At 36.2% G+C, this 20085-nt stretch overlaps 1 protein-coding gene and 1 long non-coding RNA gene across 6 annotated transcripts; both read left to right on the top strand.

Annotated features, from left to right (window-relative positions):
* The first annotated feature begins 261 nt into the window (after window positions 1-261).
* LOC110378194 (uncharacterized) lies at window positions 262-6047 on the top strand. Of its 5 annotated transcripts, none has more exons than XR_010277021.1 (10): window positions 262-413; window positions 660-730; window positions 1231-1273; window positions 1450-1526; window positions 1616-1704; window positions 2252-2398; window positions 2660-2745; window positions 4506-4559; window positions 5192-5414; window positions 5866-6047. It is a non-coding gene; the product is annotated as an uncharacterized LOC110378194 (long non-coding RNA). The 5 variants fall into 5 exon arrangements; XR_010277018.1 differs by having other exon boundaries at window positions 1228-1273; XR_010277019.1 differs by lacking the exon at window positions 1616-1704.
* A 4029-nt stretch (window positions 6048-10076) lies between these two features.
* On the top strand, window positions 10077-17687 carry LOC110378202 (alpha-tocopherol transfer protein-like). The gene is made up of 7 exons (XM_021337360.3): window positions 10077-10207; window positions 14220-14413; window positions 14757-14916; window positions 15163-15224; window positions 16303-16496; window positions 16601-16805; window positions 16981-17687. Exons 2-7 carry the CDS (start codon window positions 14230-14232, stop codon window positions 17187-17189), a joined length of 1014 nt encoding a protein of 337 aa, XP_021193035.3. The 5' UTR covers window positions 10077-10207; window positions 14220-14229; the 3' UTR covers window positions 17190-17687.
* Window positions 17688-20085: the final 2398 nt, after the last annotated feature.

Here is a 20085-nt window from a genome sequence, read left to right as displayed (position 1 = left end):
AAAAAAAATTGTATCGTATAAATTATGTTATTTAGCGCCACCTAGCGGAAAATTCTGAGACACAATAGTTGTTTTATAATTCAGGTTATATCGCAGTTCCTTCTCTGTAGCATAGGTGGCGCTTTGACAAATAATGTTGTACCATAAAATAGTTTATTAATAAAGTACAGATGACACTACCATACCTCGAAATGAAGGAAATTATAGAAGAAAGAGCATAAAATCTATTTTTATTTATTTGTTCTTTAATTTGACATACGTCAGGCACCTGATTTTGACTTTCAGACCAGGCCGACATAAACTGTTTGTAGATATGAGAATTTAAATTATAGTGTGGCCTTTGGCCATTAATAAACATGGAATAAAATAATAGAACAGAATGATCACAATGGAATTAAAAGATACCCCCTGCGGTAAACTCACTTGTTTGTTCTATAATACAATGTGATACATAACTTTCCGTTGAAACACTTGAAAGGATACAGTCAACATCAGAAATTGGGACATTGCAGTGAATAGCAATCAACTAGTCCAGTTAATTGTTCTTTTGCCATGTTGGGTTCGTGTGAAAGTGAAAATAGAAGTGCCAACCAATCCCACCCTTAATTGTTTACCTACCCCTTTCAACTTCAATACTGAAAGTGTTTTATCTTCTTTAGATAATACAACACTGCCGCCAATCCTCTTGGCATAGCAACCAACAATAATCTTCACCGTATTATTTTAAAAGGTGAGTATTAAACTTAATATTTACAAATAAGTATTTGGCAGCCAGAAAAAAATTGGGATGGTAAGCCTTGTCCATATGATGCTTGTAGTTCAGATGTTAATTTTTTAAAATGACAAAGTCTCCATAAGTAAACCATTTTAATGAATATGATGCACAGAAGTAATTTATTAGCAAAGAACCAATCCCGAGTGACGGCTATGACGCGATGCACTGCGGGCCAATCACCGCTTTAGCCCGCAGGTGAAGGTCAGCGCTCAAGATTCGTGCCGATGATAATACTTCTCTTAGACTCGGTTCTAGAATTAAAGTCCAAAATACATATGTAATTGAAGTCAGTCATTAATATAGTAACGCATTTGACCAATAACAAGGGTCAGACTAGTCAAATCCTAGCTGCATCTGAATTATTTGATTTATCTTTCGTATGCTTACTTATACCTACTGCTGCTTTAATCATTTCTTTTTGTGTTTGATATAATACTACCTGCCATTTATAGCAGCTGATTGAATGTGGCCCAGTCGTTTTCGTCGGTGTAGACTCTGGTAAGTGAATACCTATAAGGCTCACGTTCAGCGACAACATAAACGTTTCATGTCAGTTTCAAAAGCTTACTGTTATTTTATGACCAACGAACGTGTATGCTGTCGGTGAACTTGGGCCGAAGTATCTAAATATAAACTTAGCACGCGTTACTAATTATTAAATTTTCTCCACCAAGGTTCGTCAAAGATCGGGGGTCTTCGGAGTTCGCAGATCTTCGGGACTCGGGGCGGCTGAAGCCGCGAAGTATGCGTGGCAAGTATTATCTAAAACAACCGTAACATGTGTCATTAGTATGTTGAGGGGTGGTTCAGTTCAGATTATCTTGACAGGGGACAGTACAGACATTGGAAGTGATGTCTATACCGGCGAACAGCCGAATCCTCTGAATGAAGGAGTTTGCGAAAGTTGGGACCAAGTGGTGACTAGGAACGTGAGTTGGTGCAGTGGTACCTACAGCATTCAAATGAAATAAAAAAAGTATTAGTTTTAAAGAGAGTATTTTTAGTCGATTCCTTAAAACCGCGTAGTTTGATTTGAAAAATGATTTCTTTATATGAAGGAGTATACACGCGTAGTCATCAGATCAGGATCTGATGATGGAAACTCTGAGAAATCAAGTATTACTCTCGAACATTGTAGGCACGCATCGGATAGGTTTCGAAAATTGTAGGTGGAAGCCGGACCAAGTGCTGCCTAAACAATTCACATAGTGCATTATGATCTTCAGGCCATATGTAATCTGCCATTCAAATCACATAAAAATCTATCTCAGTACTGCAGAGAAATTCAGCAGTTTATCTTAGCTAATATTATAACGCCATGAGTTACACATTACCGATAGTCTGAGGAACATAATGCACTATGTGAGTTAGCAGCACTTGGACCAGTATCCATACAAAATTGGGCATTGTGCTTTATTGCCACTAAACTCTGCCAACGTAAAGTTATGTTAAAATGTTAATGGATGTTCCTTGCAGTTTTGGTGCTGCATCATGGGATATAAGTCATATTGCCACGACTTTGACTTGGTTGAGATTGTGTTCTTTTGCGTGGTATTCACATTCGTTCTCATCGTGCTGACCCAGGCATGCCGTATAATGTCGGCCAGCTTAAGATCTCGTTAGGCAAGTACACACTGTACACCCTCAGATATTTAAAGCTCTTTGTTTTAAAAAGAGAGCTTACAAAAGTTAGTCTAGTCACTGCCCGTTTAGAGTTTTAGTAACTAGAAATACTTTTAAATGAGACTCGTTCCCTACCTCCAGCGAGTGCAATGTGCTCAATGGCTCCTCCTACTCTAATATTTTCAACTTGCGTCTACTTTGTTCTAAAGTCACATTGAATAAATGTAAATCTTAAGAATATGATAACGATTTATTTTTCAGGTATATCTTATGGCAATATATTTACAAATTCCCTCAAGTAGGTAATAAGAATCCATACGCATGGCGGCTCCTGAAGAGGCCCGAAAGTAAGCCTAATAGTTTCTGAGATCATACCTATATTTTGATGGTAGCATAGTTACTAGGCAATTGCTACTTTGTCTGAAACTGTGAAGCTAGTTTATTTAAACTGCAGATATTACTTTAAGAATTCTTCAGAACTTTTCTTCCTAACAAAGCAAAAGCATACTCTTAATATTCATTTCGATGTAGTAAGTTCTTGATTGTCGCACTGCATGAAGGGCACAGACCTCTTCTCATACAAAGAAGGAACAAGCGTTAATCATCGCTCTTTTTCGTGGTGGTGATATCAGACTTTTTGGTAAGTCCAGGTTTCCTAAAGATGTATTCTATTGCCTGCAAACTCACCCGCATACCAGGGGAACTTCTTCCCGTATGCGGACAAAATAAAGCCCATATTGTTTGGGGTTGACACAACCAAAAAACTATTTTTTCGTTATTATGTTAATATAGATTTTCAGAGTCCTCTTCTTGTTGATATTTTCTCTTCCTTTTCATACATGCACTACATTTATATGTAGCATGTTATTTGTTCTCATTTCATGCTTTTGTTAAGATGCTGTGTGCAACCGCAGGGCAGATAAACGGGCCACAGATGTCGACACTGCGAAAGTTCAGTTTCCGTATTGCATTCTATTGTGAGTTCTTTATGCATTGCTCTAATGGAAATGCATGGCGTAATTTTTACGTCACTTTTTCACACTTTTTAACGTTTTTAACGTTTAAGGAGCATTAAAATCTGTCTATTTCACTCGTCTTTGACCTTTTTTTGCCCAGATTATCAAAGTATGTACCGTTTTAATGAATAGTGCATTACTACCAATCTATAGGTGTCAATGTATTAACTCTTAAGTAATGTCAAACGGGTTGTTCCTCTAAATCCAGACATGTCACATAGCAATCTATACTAATTTTAGTTCCCCCTACAAACTCATAAAAAAATTGGCATGACCAAGCAAAAATTTTGACCAAATTAGTTCCATGTAAGGAACACGAATACCATAAATAGCTGAACATTATACAAAGAAATCACTTGTTGCATTAGCTTATAAACGCAAAGATTGACTGTAGTTGTAGATTAAGGGCAAGATATCCCTAACAATAAGCCCTGTAATACACCATTAGGTACCTACATACACAAGTAAGAACATTGTGAAAGAACCCACGATCTCCCTAGACGTTTGGTAATCGAGTCTAACGTAACGGACCGAATTATTTTTTAACTGTACAACAAGATTGGCGTTATGATTGTTGCATAAGCGTGGTCAGTGTGACGTCAGCCCGTGACGAGTTTCTGACTTGGCCCCATAACACAATAGAGTGTCGAAAAGATTGGTGAGTGCGCTCAAATGCACGTGATCTCTTTAGATCTCACGTGGCTAGTTTTGTTTCTTGTATGAGATTCATGCAACATGAGTATGAGATAATACAGATGTATTTTTTATCGTCGTGGTCGTAGGAAGTCGTGGTCTGGTTCTCAAGTAAGCGTGTGCTGGTTAGATTCCAAGTCAGCAACCTATGTGGCTTTTCTAAGTCGTTGGTATATCTAGGACACCAATGACTCGCCAAAGCCGAAGAAAAATCATCTCAAGGAAACCTGAACTTCAAAAAGACTGAGATCGCTAATCCGCCTTGAGGAAACGTAGTGATTAACGCTCATTCCTTCTTAGTATGAGAAGAAGCCTGAGCTCTTCACTGGGATAGTAAAAAGGCAAATGATAGATATGTGTATTTTTGTCGTCTAATTATTATTATTTTTTAATTTCAGAGTCAGTGTCGGTTCAGCGCAAGTACAGCCTGCTGCAGATGGACCGACAGCAACGTACGTATCAACATGAAATAACTAATCTTGATCACAAACGTGGGACTACTTAACTGCATTGTATCGCAGAATTGTAATTTGAAATAATCAGCATTTTTTTATTAATTCATCTTAATCGATTTACCCTGATTTCAACGACCAGGCTCGCTCATCATACCTACGTAAAGTTCAAGTATGTAGACGAGACGGGTTTGGTTCACTGTTCAGTTGCACTATGTATTATTTAATATCTTACAAGTAAAGCAACTAGCAACAGCTAGCTTAATATAATTTATCATGTATAATGAAGGTTTCCTCACTGTAAGCACGTAATTTGCAAAAACTGTGCTGCAAGTGTTCGTTGCTGATCAAATATCAACGTTACACTAGTTGGAATAAAGTCGCAAATTGCAGTCTAGCTTCTAGCCTACATTTCAACTTATTGCAACCCAATTTTACCTCTTACAAAAGGCAACATGATTGTGACCAATCATCAAACCCGGGTGTAGGATGATAAGTTTACTCACACTGCTTTTATGACTTAACTCCATAAATAGGGCAAGTCTTAACAACGATTTTGTTCTTAATAGAGGAATCGTCAACCATTGTCTTCAATAAGGCTTGATTAACTTATACAACCTTAAATTTTTCAGTTTAACCCTTGATGCCGGAACATTGAAACAAAAATGGCTGAAAGTTCGTGCGTACACTACCGTGTCGGTAGACCTACCAGACATGATATGCATCGCCATAGTTATTACAGCGGTCATTATTCTGGTGAAGAAAATGTGCAACAAGTTTTTACGTAGACGTCCGGCAGGACGTGGACGGGGGAGAAGACCCTCATGTCCCTGTTGATATCGGTGAAATATTGGAGTAAGTTGAAACCTATCAATTCGTGAAGAAAAGAGCTTTCTTCTTACCAAAATTAGGCTTAAATAAAAATAACGAACAAGCATAAAGATAATGTTAACTAGCAGACGGTTATTGCATCCGTTCGCAATATTCATGAGAGTCAAAATGTGGACGACCTTGAACAACGGGACCCGACACACCAGCACATTGCGTATGCGTGTGTACTTAACTTAAGCATTTGGGTAACGCAATCAGCTGATCAGTCCGATGGCCATAATAACCATGTGTATGTAGGTTGTAAAAAGACAATTTTGAAGATGAAATATTGCAGCAATGGGCAGTTAGATTTTTCTATTATTTGTCTTCCTTGGCTTTTGGTGTGCCCACATGGTATTCACATTTAGTCATTTTTACTTTAATATTTAAATCTGACATAGGTAATTTTACCAACTTAAACTAACTTGTTATTCAGTTCCAGAATGTCGGGCAGAAACCTTGGTCTCGAGACCAGATCATCCGAAGTACCGATGACTGCGAGTGAACATTACCTGATCATTTTGGTTGCTCTAGGAATATTGTTTCTTTCCCGAGATATCGTGGTTCATGAACTTGATTAACCGAGTGTTACAGAAAGACAATTGTTTTGAATCAATAAACAAGAATTTGATAATTAAATTGAATTAATTAAAAAATATAATCTTCATTTTCATTTAATCATATTGTTTATCAGTTATTATTACACAACTTTGAAGGCTCTACGATTGACTACTTGTAGTAGTACCCTTGTATTTTGCTTTTATGAACTACACTCTACAGCATTAAGAAATACATGCTATCGCCCTGTACCTATATGGTACATTATGATGGATTGTCAATTTCAGAACTTTAATAGCACAAAGCAAAAGGCCTAAGATTCGACTCTGCGGAACCCTTCCATAAAAGTTAGTTTCAAAGTTGTTTGGTCTATTTTTAATATTTAATTCCTTTGCAATTACACTATATTCTTCTTTGGTACTGTACTAGTAATATATCAACAATAATTTAAAGAAATAAAGATGCTAGGCGTACATGTGTATGGTATCAAAAGCTCAGCCCAAGTCAAGAATGAAATAATGTCGTGCCCTTTCTATATAACCTTGGCCCGTTGAGAGATTGGCTTTCATTTGGTGTCGTTGACTGTGTGTCGTCATGGTGGCGAATGCGTGTAAACACACTGATGCGGTAGTCTCTTGCGTTTGCGCATTCAATAGAATCATTTATAAGACACGTTAAAATATTAATAATAATTTACCATAGCTTAGTTAACTAATTGTTTATTTTAATTATGGGTATGTGTGATCGAGTAAATATAATTAAGCTTTTAAAACTCTTTTTGATTGCTTAACTAAGCTCTATTTAATGCCACGTCTAAATAATGTTGCAATCGTAGCATATACTATAAGCAATGCAGCAAAATTTGGGCCAGAGAAAGTTAACGTTAATTAATTTAACTAGTTTTTTGGTCTAGAGGATCTAGACGTTTCACGTGTACATACTACTTTCATATGTTACGTGTAGACAAAAAACATTCACATGAATTGTATAGTTTATGAAATATCACTTAAAATATTGATGTTGAAAGATATTTCTCTGTTTTTCGTCAAGTCATCATCGAATACATTAAATTCGGAAATATTGATGCTATCAATAGCCATACCGAATGGGAATAGACTTAACATTTTATGCTTGTCGGTTCCTTTGCGAAAATTTAAAAATAACTCATTTAAATCTCTTATAAGATAATGTAGGTCAGTGGTTCACAACACCGGTATGACATAAGAGTCATCCATTCTACTGGAAAGACTCGTGCAGGCTATGTTTATCTCGCTTTATGACGCTTGAATTGTAATGCTGTCTCTCTCTAACGTATTGTGCAAAACCTTTTGTTTTCAGAGTAAGGCCTATAATTTTTTTCCCGTGTTAGTGACTCAATCAGCTTTTGTGCTTTCATCGTGGGTGGGTTTTTTTTATTATTCTGAATTTGATACCTAAAACAAAGGCAGAAAATTTCGAGACCAGTCTGAAGACTGCATTTTATTTACTGTCCAGTGATAGAAAAACTGCACTCTTCAATTTAAAAGCAACGATGCATTATTATCTGTAATGCTTGTCTAGTAAGAGACCCTGTTCATATATTACATCATGATTATATTTTAAGCATGAGCAGTTTATTGACCTAGCCAGTCTAGCCTAGAATTAGTAATTTCTAGGTCAGAACTGAATTATTTAATAGCTGAAGAGATATAGCTATTTATCCCGATTCCGTACACTTTTATTCCGAGAATGCAAAACAAGTTCGCGGAGCTGATAACAATGCAGGAAACATTTCTAGAAAACCTTTAAGGGCTCTTAAATGTCTTTTTAGCGCTGAGCCAAGAAAGAAAAGAGCCAATACAAGTTTTCTTCATATCTCTAAAGCAATCTAAGAAATCTATGATTCTGCAATACAAATGATGACTCTCAGACGATTATCAGAAAAGGTCATTACCGCCAACAGTTATGTTCTTTACCTATTTCGAGATCTTTCAAAAGTTGCCTAAATTCATTGTTCATTGCGCATATACATATATTTTGCAAAAAACAGCAAACTCATCTTGCTTATTGTGAACGTGGAATTATCACTGCTAATTGACTTATGTAATTTCATCTGTGTATGCATTTCGCAATACATTTTTAGCTGAAAGATACATTTAAAAAATAAATTCAGATTAATTAAGACTGTAAGCTGTAAGTTTTTTACGTATGTAGTAAATGAGTCTAAGTCAAAGCCAAACTCAAAGGTTTTTATTTCATATAAGGTGCTTAAGTAACGTCAATATCTAGGAGCACCATTCCAAAGACTGGGTCTTATGGAGAAGAACCGGGAGGAAACTCCATAGACACTCTTTTCGTAGGGGGAATTGAAACAAATGTCTGACCTATAGCAATGATGCTACCAAATCTGAACAGAAAAGATCGTAAGGTCTCAAAAGGAGGAAACACCGCAGCCGAAGCAAAAGGAGATTAAGAAAAAATAATAATTTTAGATTGTTTCGGATAGGTCTAGGTACATGTAGTTGTCCACACAATGAGCAGTGACATCCATGTGAAGTTAACGATGTGATAAACTTGATAGGACTACACTATATTTTAGGTACTCTATTATACCTTACAGGTATCACAGATTACCTTCTATAATAGCAACTACGTAACTTATACACTTTATAATTTTTTCAAATTCTTTTCTATGTTATAATCCGTGGCACCAATCAAAAATTTGTTTTGAGTCCAGCGCATTTTTCCACGGTTACACGATAGATTTTTGACGCAGCAGAAGTGGTTTATTTTATTTTCATCTTCGAGGGTTCTACTAAAGGAAACCTTCAAAAATGCCTTCACTATATGTGGAGAGGACTATGCCAACTGGTACCATAAAATGCTGCCGATTTTGTCTGGATCGAATATTTAATATTATTAACGATCTAACTTTCCCTATTGCTATCTATTGACCACTTTTTTCGTTTTATTAATTTTATAATTTCGTATTCCAAACTTCATACACATGTATAAACATTGTTATAAATGATTGTATGTGTACCACCTATTCGTAATGGTCGACCTTAAAATCCGTTGTTTCCATAGCACCCTTGAAAACGTATTTTTCTGTTATAAATAATAAGCCGTATTTTTTAAGACCAGCCAAAATCTATTAATGATACCTTTTAGTCGTCTCTATTTTGAGGGAGACTTTTATCTAGCAATGATACTTTATACTTAGTATTCCACTGTATCACTGGATGTGAATATAGCATGCACTGAAGCTGCGAATGCATATATGCAATAGCTTCGAGCACCATTTACAACAGCAGGAGTGTATTACATGTATGACAATTTCCATAATTACTACACTATTCTCAAGTAACGTAGGCTATATTTTATCCGGATACGTGACGTAGTTCCTCCGGGACGCGAGAGAAACCGCAGAAAAACAGCTAGTTACGTATATTTATAAGTAGAGACTTTTGCGGCTATTGGACATCCGGCCCTTACTCTAATGTCTGTAACGTTTAACCAGGCAATATGAAAGAGAAATGCTAATATGAACTTAACGATGTTTATCTCAAACTATTGCATGTTCTTAAAAATACCACCGGTATGTAATTTAAGTCCAATTTCAGCTACACTGAGCCGACCTTAATCGTTTATACTACGATTTTTGTCATTTATGTAAGACTTGCAATTTTCAAACAACGGCCTAAACAAAATATCAGGGATGCGGAACTGTTGGTTTGAGTTAACTAATCAATGTTCACAGGCTCTTTTAACATTAGTACGACATAGCAGAATAAAGTTGGCAATAAGAAATGGTCGAGGTCTTTCTATTAACGGTCCTTTTGTGTTATGTAAAACAAACAACTTCAGGGTTCCGGTAGTGTTACATTTATGTAGTTAGAGCAAGAAGGTAACTAGGTCATGTAATGAATATTAAAAGCATCTTCATCTAAAGATGCTTGCAAGTTTCTCACCTACCTAGAAGATTTCAGCTAAGTTACACCAGTAGGAACAAGCTTAACTATCAAACTACCGCAATCAAACCAAAGGAAAACTAAAACTGTTGTCCATCTCTGCAACATTCACTGAAAACCGCAGTTATCTAAATATCTACTGTGGTTGAGCGCAACATTCGTTGCCTGCAAGCAAAATACCAAGTCAGCCCGTTTCGGACGCCAGTGCTCGCTCGCTCTCTGTGCTACGTGAACGTGCCCTTAGTGATATTACGCGGGAAACTTCGAAAAGTGAGTCCACATTTTATTATTCACAATTTTAATATGTTAAAAAAATAGTGTACAGTGTCATATGGTATAAACTACAACGACAAAATACTGGATACTCTTTTAATTTCAACTATCGTAACAAAAGAAATACTAAATCGTGCCTAACTCTTGATTTTTCACGCAAATTCGCGATAATGTCACATTATATGCCATGCAAAAACATACATAGATTGACTGTAGCCTGTTATGTAAAAATTAAGTGCAATTTATTATTATTTTGTATGGCTAAATAATGTAACATTCATTGGTCCACTCCCATTATTATATTCAAAAATCCCAGCTATGTTCAGGAATAAACTTTAGAGGTCGTCGAATCTAACATTTCACGGCCCGTAACATAATTGCTTGATCCCCGAATATTCTTAAAAGACATATTATGCTATGCGAATGAAAGTAATCTTTACTACACTGAAATTATTGCTTTGCGACTGTTTCATAACTTTGTGTTGTCTGCCACACTTACTGAAACTAAGTTGTTTGAGAAACTAGGATGGATCTTAAAGAGTTATGCAAGCTTGGCGCGGTCGGTTCGTAGATGGGTGACCATCTATTAAGAAGTTATGAGTTATTCCGTGCTGTGGAAGGCGCTTTGAATTCGTGAGTCCCGGCTATCACTTGAACATCTGAGTTAGTCGTTACGGAAAGTCAGAAGTCAGAAAGTCCGTCTTACCGAGGGGTATCGGGTTGCCTGAATATCTGGTTTAAGGTCCGATAGAGCTCTAAGCAAAACTTTTTTACATCAAAAATCAAATTCAATTGAGATAAAAATGTAGTGGCATTGTTTGTTTTATCTGTAGCCTCTTCAATATAACATAGCTTTAATGTCCCAATCAAAGTCTGTTAATATATACAAAGGGTAAAATACCCTAACCCTGGAAGAGGTACCCTGCTTGCACTTGACAAATGACCCACTTACTTATAAAAATAAATAAACATACTCAGGAATGAGTCAATTCTTCACTGTTCGATTACCTTCTAGCGTTAGTTTCCTTCTATCTAGCCATTTCACTACGCTAAGTAAACTAGCTGCATAAAGAAAGTCGGCTGCAGTACATAGCATCCCCTGACTAGTAGGAAGGATACGTCCTGCATCCGTGCTTTGTGAGTTTTCTCTAGGTTTGAGAATACTCAAAAGTACATGTGGTGTAGTCAGAAAATAACCTGTGCACCTACTGTTATCACCATTTATGCTTGTGTTCATGTTTCCTTAAAATGTAAATACATACTAACATAATAACTACTTACGTAATAATCAATACATTTTTTTCTCTGATAGATTTTCACCACATCGACCCCGAACTAAACTTTGGTCTCTCTTTCAAGCAAATCTTATTTAAAAAGTTTCTTTCCTTACAATGCAATGTCGGACTATTTTTCATCAGGTTACGGAAAATTGTTTCCTCGGGACGCGAGTAAAAATGTTCTACTAGGGCGAAAGCTACTCATAGCTGACTCAATGCAGTTCTATTAGCCAATATCTAATCCGATCTGTTCCATAGAATTACAGACGGATAGATTTCAATACATAATTCGATTGCACATTGCTCCACAGATTGACCTATTACTCGTCTATTCGGTAATTTTCCGGCAATGCATCAACATTTCATTCATTATCCGAGATTGCAAATCATTCCGAAGCAGTAACAGTGTCGTAACTTAAAGTCTGTGCTGTTGACTCATCGTATATTTGATTTTGTCGAAGAAACCTGTTTGTGGCTATCTGTCATATTGGGAGTAGTGGATAACTATTGCCGAAATGTAATGCTGTGGTCTCGATACTGTTATCAACTCTTGATTAATATGTAACGAGGTGGACGTAACTTCTAAGTCGAATGTTAAATCATGATGACCACAGCTCATAATATTTATCGTTTCATTCAATCATTAGGGTTGGCGTATCAAGTACATTTAAGTATCCTAAGGAATAATCCTAAAATATTCACCAGTATGGATTACGCCTTCGGAAAATAATTAATTTTATGCCTCGTGAAAACAAACAGCGACACGATAAACACGACTCTTATAACTAAGAGGCTTCATAAGCAACGTTCAAAAAGCCTGCTACTGAAAATACCTTTCGAAATAAAAGAGATAATTTGAATTTCTTTAAAAGGCGAACAAACCCAAAATTATTAGGTCAATTTAAATTCTTTCTCTTTTAGACATTGTACATGTAACATCTCCAATTATCGCTGATAACAAACTCGTAAGCAATCAGGATGGGCTGGAACCGCGAAACATCTGGATAGTAAATAGGTACGAGCTTTATTGCACAAAGTACCCCGTTATTAAATAATTTTACAATACAGCAAGCTTGCTCACGTGTCCGAGCCTCGAGCAATAGTTTCACAACGCGGCCCGAGCTCAGTTCTACCCTAATTACATTGAAACATTATATAACGCCTACAATTACGTAGATTAACAAAATTATGTTACTTACAGGCTTTGTTATGCGATGTAATGCAATAGTTACACCTTGATCTTAGATAGTGAGGAATCACCTACTTTTACTCTAATTGGTAGGTGCCGATATTTTGCCTAATTATGATATGATTTATTAGTGGTCTTCTTCTACTGTCGATGCTATCAGTTTTTTTGATTGATTATGTCAGGAAACTTCCGATTTTAGTACATACTAGGACATGATTGCGAACAGGTCACAGTAAGTCAGTGTCACCATTTTTCTAATTTTGTTAAGTTCAAGTCAATTGATACTGACCCACAGTTTATTTTAGAAAAAGTTCCCCTTAAACTTTGGGACAAAATCTACTGATGGTAGCAAGCCGGCTGTGAATCCGATGTTTTTTTGCATGTGATGCATGCTGGATTTATAAGCAAAGTGTTTCAACTTCTTAAAAATTAGAACATCTGGCTAGAAGCTAATAAAAAATAACACTATTAGAAACACAAAATCGAACACGGAATGAATTTCGGCAACATAATCTATATCGTATTTCGACAGTCACGAAAAGTTATACATATATTGTTGCTCAAGCCGATATCGATTGCTTAACCGAGTACTCGATTACTTGGGAGAAACGATCAATCGATAGTTTGTCTTGCTACACGATAGGTAGGTACTGTGAGGATGCTAAGGTTTTGCAAGTGCGTTTAGAAACGTCGGATGCTTGAAGGATAGGTAAACTTACGAGTATCTTATTTGTGTCGCTTGTTCTATTGTGGGTGTATGCAATAAGTTTTCCGTGTATAGGTATCTACGCATCTGTCCTAGAGGAGAAACTTATGTGAACATATCGATACATCTTTTCTTAACTTTTATGTGTTCATCGACGTTATCTGTGTAAAGTTACGTAGATATATGTATATAGGTACAACGTGACTAATGTTTCTTGGCTGTAGAGTTAAAATCCCAAGATGGCACAATATTTAAACTATAAGACCTTTGAAAAAGACCTTTATGCAATATCAGTTAAAGGCAACCTTTTGTTTTATGAGGATAGTTCAAACGTCTTTCGCGGTATTTTAATTCAACCCAAGAAGGAAAACCTTCATTTCTTTTGTAAGGTAACATCCTCTTTAGTTGTGCAAGTACCATCACAATGAACATAATTGTACCTTAATTAGTGATATAAGATAAAGGAATAATGAATCCATCATTAGGAAGTATACCTTAACTAAAACTCACTTCAGAAACAGATAAGCACCAAGGTATATCTGAATGTTAACTACACTCCCGAGCAAAAAAATGAAATCGCCCCCTTGCGCTATACAATTACAACGATTGCCAATGATACAATATTTACAGTTAAATGTTTATGGTCTCGTTTTTTTGTTTCTACCCTTAAATCTAAAAGTATAGGCTTTCAAACGAGACCATAATAAGCATTTAACTGTAAATATTGTATCATTGGCAATCGTTGTATTTGTATAGCGCACGGGGGTGATTCCATTTTTTTGCTCGCGAGTGTAAACTCACATAAAATTTTTCAAATGCCTTGTTTCTTCTTTACAGACTCTCAATCATGTCTAGGAGAACCGAAAAACGTTTCTTGACAGAAAACGATGAGTACGTATGCCCCCTCTCTCCTGACACTCAGAAGATAGCTGAGGATGAGCTTCGAGAGACGGAGAACGCCCGGTCACAGGCACTCGCGGCAATCAGGAGCTGGATGGAGCAAAATCCCAAGTTCATGGCTATAAGAATGGGTAAGTCGCATTTTTACAAAAACATGCACCTTCTTTGCATGAGTATGGTTTCAAATAGCCTCGATCAGCAGTTGATCTGAACTGCAGGGATAGTTTCACATAACAATCGATTCCGTAACTTATCTACAATCTTCTTATATTGAAAAGATGAGTGAGGCGTAATAAAGATATAAATATGTTCACTAAAATACTAAGTTACTAACTCCATACATGTAAATAACGGGCATAGGTACATGCTATACGAGCCAGAAATATGTAGGTACTTGAAACTTGCTAAAATTAAGGATAAAGGAAAAATAATACGTGGAATAATAGGTCTCATCGTTACTTCTCTGTTTTCTAGATGCCAGTTTCTTTCTACGTTTCCTCCGCGCCAAGAAGTTTAGCGTACCAATGGCACAAGAAGCCATCGAGAGGTACATTCTACTTCGTCAGTCGTGGGGCATCGCCTTCAACCAGCTGGACTACAAGCTTCCTGTTATGATGGAACTGATTGAGCTGGGGTAAGATATCACACATTTTCTGGTTCTTCACGATCCTGTTAACGTAGATTTCACGAAGCTAGATCACTTTAAGTATCGATTAGAAGCTTATTCGATTCCTCGAATATTGAATCAATAGCTGGACTAGATTTTTGTGTAGCCAGTATCAAATCAGCGTCACTGTTTACTCCGCTATATGTATAATGTAATTGTAGATTTATATAGATTTGCTACTTTTGTTTGAACTTCTTGTATCCTTCTTTCCAGATACATATTTGTGAGTCCGTTCAAGGACAGGCTCGGTCGCCGCGTGGTCATTTACAGGCCTGGTAGATATACATACAACCTTATGATAATCCAACGGTTTCAAGTAGTATTCATTTCATATATTATTTTTATTTCACAATTATTTATTTATTGGTTTCGGTTAGAATTAACAATATCTTGCTTTTCAGAGTATTTTTTAAATTTATTGTCTTGCTTGGTTATTATTCGTTTATCTGATTAAGCCCATAACTGCTAATATTCTGAGTTTACATTCCATGGATGATCATTGCCATTCAAGCCGGCCATGGTACCATCTATTAACGTTCGGTGGCCATGCACATTGCAGTGTTCCTGACGGACTATTTAATAGTTTGGCTATTAAAGAGATGATAAGAGGTATGTAGGTTTCGGCATTATGAAACCCAGGGTCATAACTGTTCCTGAATACCTACAGAGTGAAATGGCAGTTTGGCTGACTTCATGCTACTTATCTATTCGTCTTTACGACGCATATTGGACTTGAATGCTACAGGTAGTGTCCTTGGCCCAAACGCAAGAAACTGTGCCGCGTGGGAGATTTATCGATGAAAGTGAACTTTGTTGCCACATTGATATAACACCATAATCAGTGCCTATAGCTTTGTGTCGTAATAAGTATTTATTGCATTCAACCATTTACCACACGCTATGAACCTTGACACTTTGCACTTCATTCACTTATTTGCACGTTCATCTATGTTAGTTATTATGAGATTATAAAAAGTCGCAATACCCAATTATGTCTATTGGAGTGCGAAATATGAAAGGCATTATATTTAGCGATGTTTTACTACTTACGTATTGGTATTTTATTATACCTACTATTATTTCTATAACTGTTGTACCTAACTGCAGCTTTGTCAAATCACACAAATCATGTGACTTTTCATTTCGGTATTACCCACATTCTGAAGATTATTTCTGATGGTACCTAACCATCTAGAAACAACTAGGACCTCGCACTTTAAGTTCGACAACCGATATCAAGTATTCCACCCCTTCATACTAAATCGAACATGACATTCGTAAAATGAATTTTATTTCATTTACTTACTTTTATTTAAAACAGACTTGAACTAATCTTCTGCAACTCTTGTGTAGGTGTGTTCGATCCCTACAAGTACACTAACCAGGACATGTGCCGTGTCATGGGCATCTGCTACGAGACGCTGCTAGAAGACGAGGAGAACCAGGTCCGAGGAGTAGTCCACTACGCTGACGGTAGCGGCGTCAGCTTCCCCCACCTCACTCTGTTCACGCCTAAGGAAGCCGTCAGAATCGTCAAGAATGGAGAGGTAGATAAGACTTTATGTTTGTTAGATTTGGAAATTGCTGCGTAAAATCTAGGTGACGAATGTTATTCCACATTCATTTCAATGTTTAATTTGTCATTTAACAGCGCACGCTACCCATGAGACACAAGGAGATCTACGGTGTCAATGTTCACCCCACGGTCAAGTTTGCTTTGGACTTTGGCATGGCACTCATTTCTGAGAAGATCAAGAAGAGAGTGAAGCTCTACAGCGCTGTGGAAGACGTAGAAATTGACAAGAGTTTGCTGCCCAAGGAGTATGGAGGCACCATGCCTATGAAGGAAATGATAAGTGAGTATGACTATCCTTTATTAATACACCAACACGTAGGTAGGTACTCTCAGATCCTAGAAGATTTTGTGTCATCGTTTGTACCACAGATGAACCACCTTATAAACCGCTGTCAAGCGAAATCTGTCTAACGTGAAAGCATTGTAATACCTATAACGCTGAATTTTATTTTCAGCTCTGTGGAAAGACGAGCTCGCTGCCAGACGAGACATTCTTCTTCTGAACGACAAGATGGCGGTTCGTCTTGAGATGTACAGCGAAGCGGCGCGAGAGGGCGCTGTCTCAGCACTCAAAACTGGCGCCATGACGTGCTCAGGCGCTGACACAGTCGGCGACGCCATGAGAGGACTCACTGGCAACTTCAGAAAACTTGAAGTGGATTGATATTGTCAGACTTTAGACTGATTTCTCTTAGTTGTATACATTTTAGCTCCTAGATGTGATACTGGCCCCAATAATTGGGTGCCAGCTTAAGGTGTACTTATAAATCTTAACTGTATGTAGAGTTTTAGGACGTTTGAGACGTGAAGAATAAAAGCAGATATCGGGATCTAAACAGCAAGTAATTGAGATGGTATTAAGAGTCGATTACGATACAAATAAATGACAATTCAATTTACTTAAATGTATCGTACGTTATTGTTGAATTGATTGAATGTTTTAAATCATATAAGACGCAAGCTTTACATTTAGAGCCTTGTAGTAAAGTCTGACAATAACATAAGTGTAGTGTAGTTGACTATTGTACAATGTATGTATATTCTTCTAGAATATACGTTTAGCTTTAAGACCTTTTGTACAAACGTATTGTGAAATGGGATGGAAAACATAACTTTCATGATTAATTAATTTTCTGGTTACAATAAATACTTTCATTACATAGTTGTTTCAATAAAACTCCTCTTTAGTTTTGTAAATCGTTTATTAAAAAATCCATTTACTGCCTATGTAGTTGGTAGAAATTAATACATGACTTCCCCATAGTCACGTTATATACCTAACAAACTCATACAAAATGCAACTCTTACAATTTATATAATAATATGGCACGTTATAAATTTGTAATGATGTCCTCGATTGCTGACTCAATCGTTCAAATGAGGTTGTAACCAACCCTTACAACTAAAAATAATAATGTACACTACCCTTGTACAATGAAGGCTTTGTCTTTGTTTCAGCATTGTCTGAATATTAAAATTTTGTATAAACGATTATCACGTTGTAAGACTTTGGTGCATAAGGATCATTAGGCAGCTGCCCAACAGAGAATATGCCTACTGCCGGCAGTATAAATATTCCATTTCAAATGAATACGGTCTAATATTAAAAATAAGTCTCATCTATGTGTAACTAGTCGTTTTCCACGGTTTGACTACTAGTCAATAAAATAATTTTCATGAACCTAAATGGTGTTTTCAGACACTTACTTCATCTACATAATGGGCAGTGTTTGAGTATAAAAATGATTTAAATATCAATTTGTATCATGTATATGTTAATTTTCTAATCAATCTATTCTCTATCTCTTGTTATATAGATTCTCTTTCAGATTTGTCCTGGTCGATAACTTACTGGAAGTTTGTTCCGTGGACCAGACATGGGTAACAACGCGGTAGCAACTATGAATGACTATAATACTAAAAATACAATTCAAATGAAAACATCGATGATTGATGTTATGTAACAATTTCATAAATAATTTATGTTATACACTATGATTGTAATGGATAAATATAACGTTAACAATGCAGACATTGACACAATCAACTATAATATAAAATCTATTGAGCAGTTCTTTAGTTACAACAGCATGTATTTGGCACAATTTTTGGAAGCAATTTACAAATGTGTTTTAAATGAAACAATGAGTTGCTATATTCTATGTATGTATATAAAAGTTAGGTTCCCAAACCAGCTTTATTCGGCAACTGAAAATTGCAATTTGCTGGTTCAAATCGTATTGAGTGATATGCCAGCCGTAGCCCGTCTGTTAAATTGCTGAGGCGTTTACAATCTACACTTAGCGTTTAACAATGTCTTTATGCCATAGTACATCTAGTTTCATCCGTTACAAAAATATAAACACACTTTCAGTTACTACTATAGATATACAAATATTATTGTAAATTTATCAGTCGATGTGTAATTGCTCACTTGTTTATCTTACACCGGCAACTTTACAGGGCTTGGCTGGCAGTTTGAAAAAAATCAAAGTTTTGCCTTTCAGTTACCAAATAGAGCTTTGAGAATTTTTTTCGAAGACCATTTCTTTATATACTAGGCACTTTTATTAACAAAACGAGCTATTACTATGCGTGCAGTAATATACGTACCTACATTTTTTAATCTATGTGCGATTACCAATTCCTTAAGTATGAGGGTTGGTTTGGCACAACGTAGCGTATCTTTGTACCGTAGCATTCAAAACAGTCTTCTAGCTATATTTTGAGTAATGCACATTGCAGCATGCATGTATGTACCCAACTTCTTTCCCAACAACTAAATGTATAAAGTGAATAATGACTTGTTCATATAACAATGAGGTTCAAGACAACAATGAGGAGATAAATTAATGGCAATTGAGGGCATGAGTTTGTTATAAAGTAATTAAGTACAGAATAATGTATATTGCAGGCGTGTCCAACCAATCGTTACAGATTCCTGGTTAACATCCAGGAAAACATGACATACATGACGAATTTAGAAGGGTTCCGTTTTTCGCCATTCGGCTCCGGAACCCTAACATATGGGAATTTAGTAACTAAATTAGTATTTTTTTAAATACAAATGTGAGTCAAACGCACTGGATTGCAGCGGAAAATGTCCGCAAATGTGTCTAAATAAGTTGACCACCCCTGCTATATTGGCACAAGTATATCATTAAATTATAACCTTATAACATCAGTTAGAAATCTATAGTAACATCATTAACTTATAAATTAATTAGGTATACTTAAAATTAAATGTTAATTGCTAATAAATTCTATATTAATAAAATTAATCTAAATTTTCTAACAAATGATAAATGAGGCTTAGATTTAATTATTTTATATTAAAATGCTTGTTGGCACTTATTTTGGCATACTTTGTGAGTGAAACGGTCAGAAAAAAGATCTTGTTTTTGTCGAGCTGAGTAATAGAACACCATTTCAGGGTTACCGTCCTAACCGTTGGTGTTACGTCTGTTATAGACAAAATATATGGAATATGTAAATTATACAGTAAATGATGACGAATACTCTACGTATTCTTCATATTTTTATAATAAATGGTGTTAAAA

This window comes from Helicoverpa armigera, chromosome 1, assembly GCF_030705265.1.
Source record: "Helicoverpa armigera isolate CAAS_96S chromosome 1, ASM3070526v1, whole genome shotgun sequence".
NCBI lineage: Eukaryota > Metazoa > Arthropoda > Insecta > Lepidoptera > Noctuidae > Helicoverpa > Helicoverpa armigera.
Note: the sequence above shows the minus strand (reverse complement) of the source record. Positions and strands in the feature narration are given on the sequence as shown.

Coding starts and splice junctions, on each gene's coding strand:
- LOC110378202 (XM_021337360.3), top strand. CDS start 14,230: ATGTCTAGGAGAACCGAAAAACGTTTCTTGACAGAAAACGATGAGTAC. Junction 14,917..15,162: donor ATGGAACTGATTGAGCTGGG/GTAAGATATCAC, acceptor CCTTCTTTCCAG/ATACATATTTGTGAGTCCGT. Junction 15,225..16,302: donor CGTGGTCATTTACAGGCCTG/GTAGATATACAT, acceptor ACTCTTGTGTAG/GTGTGTTCGATCCCTACAAG.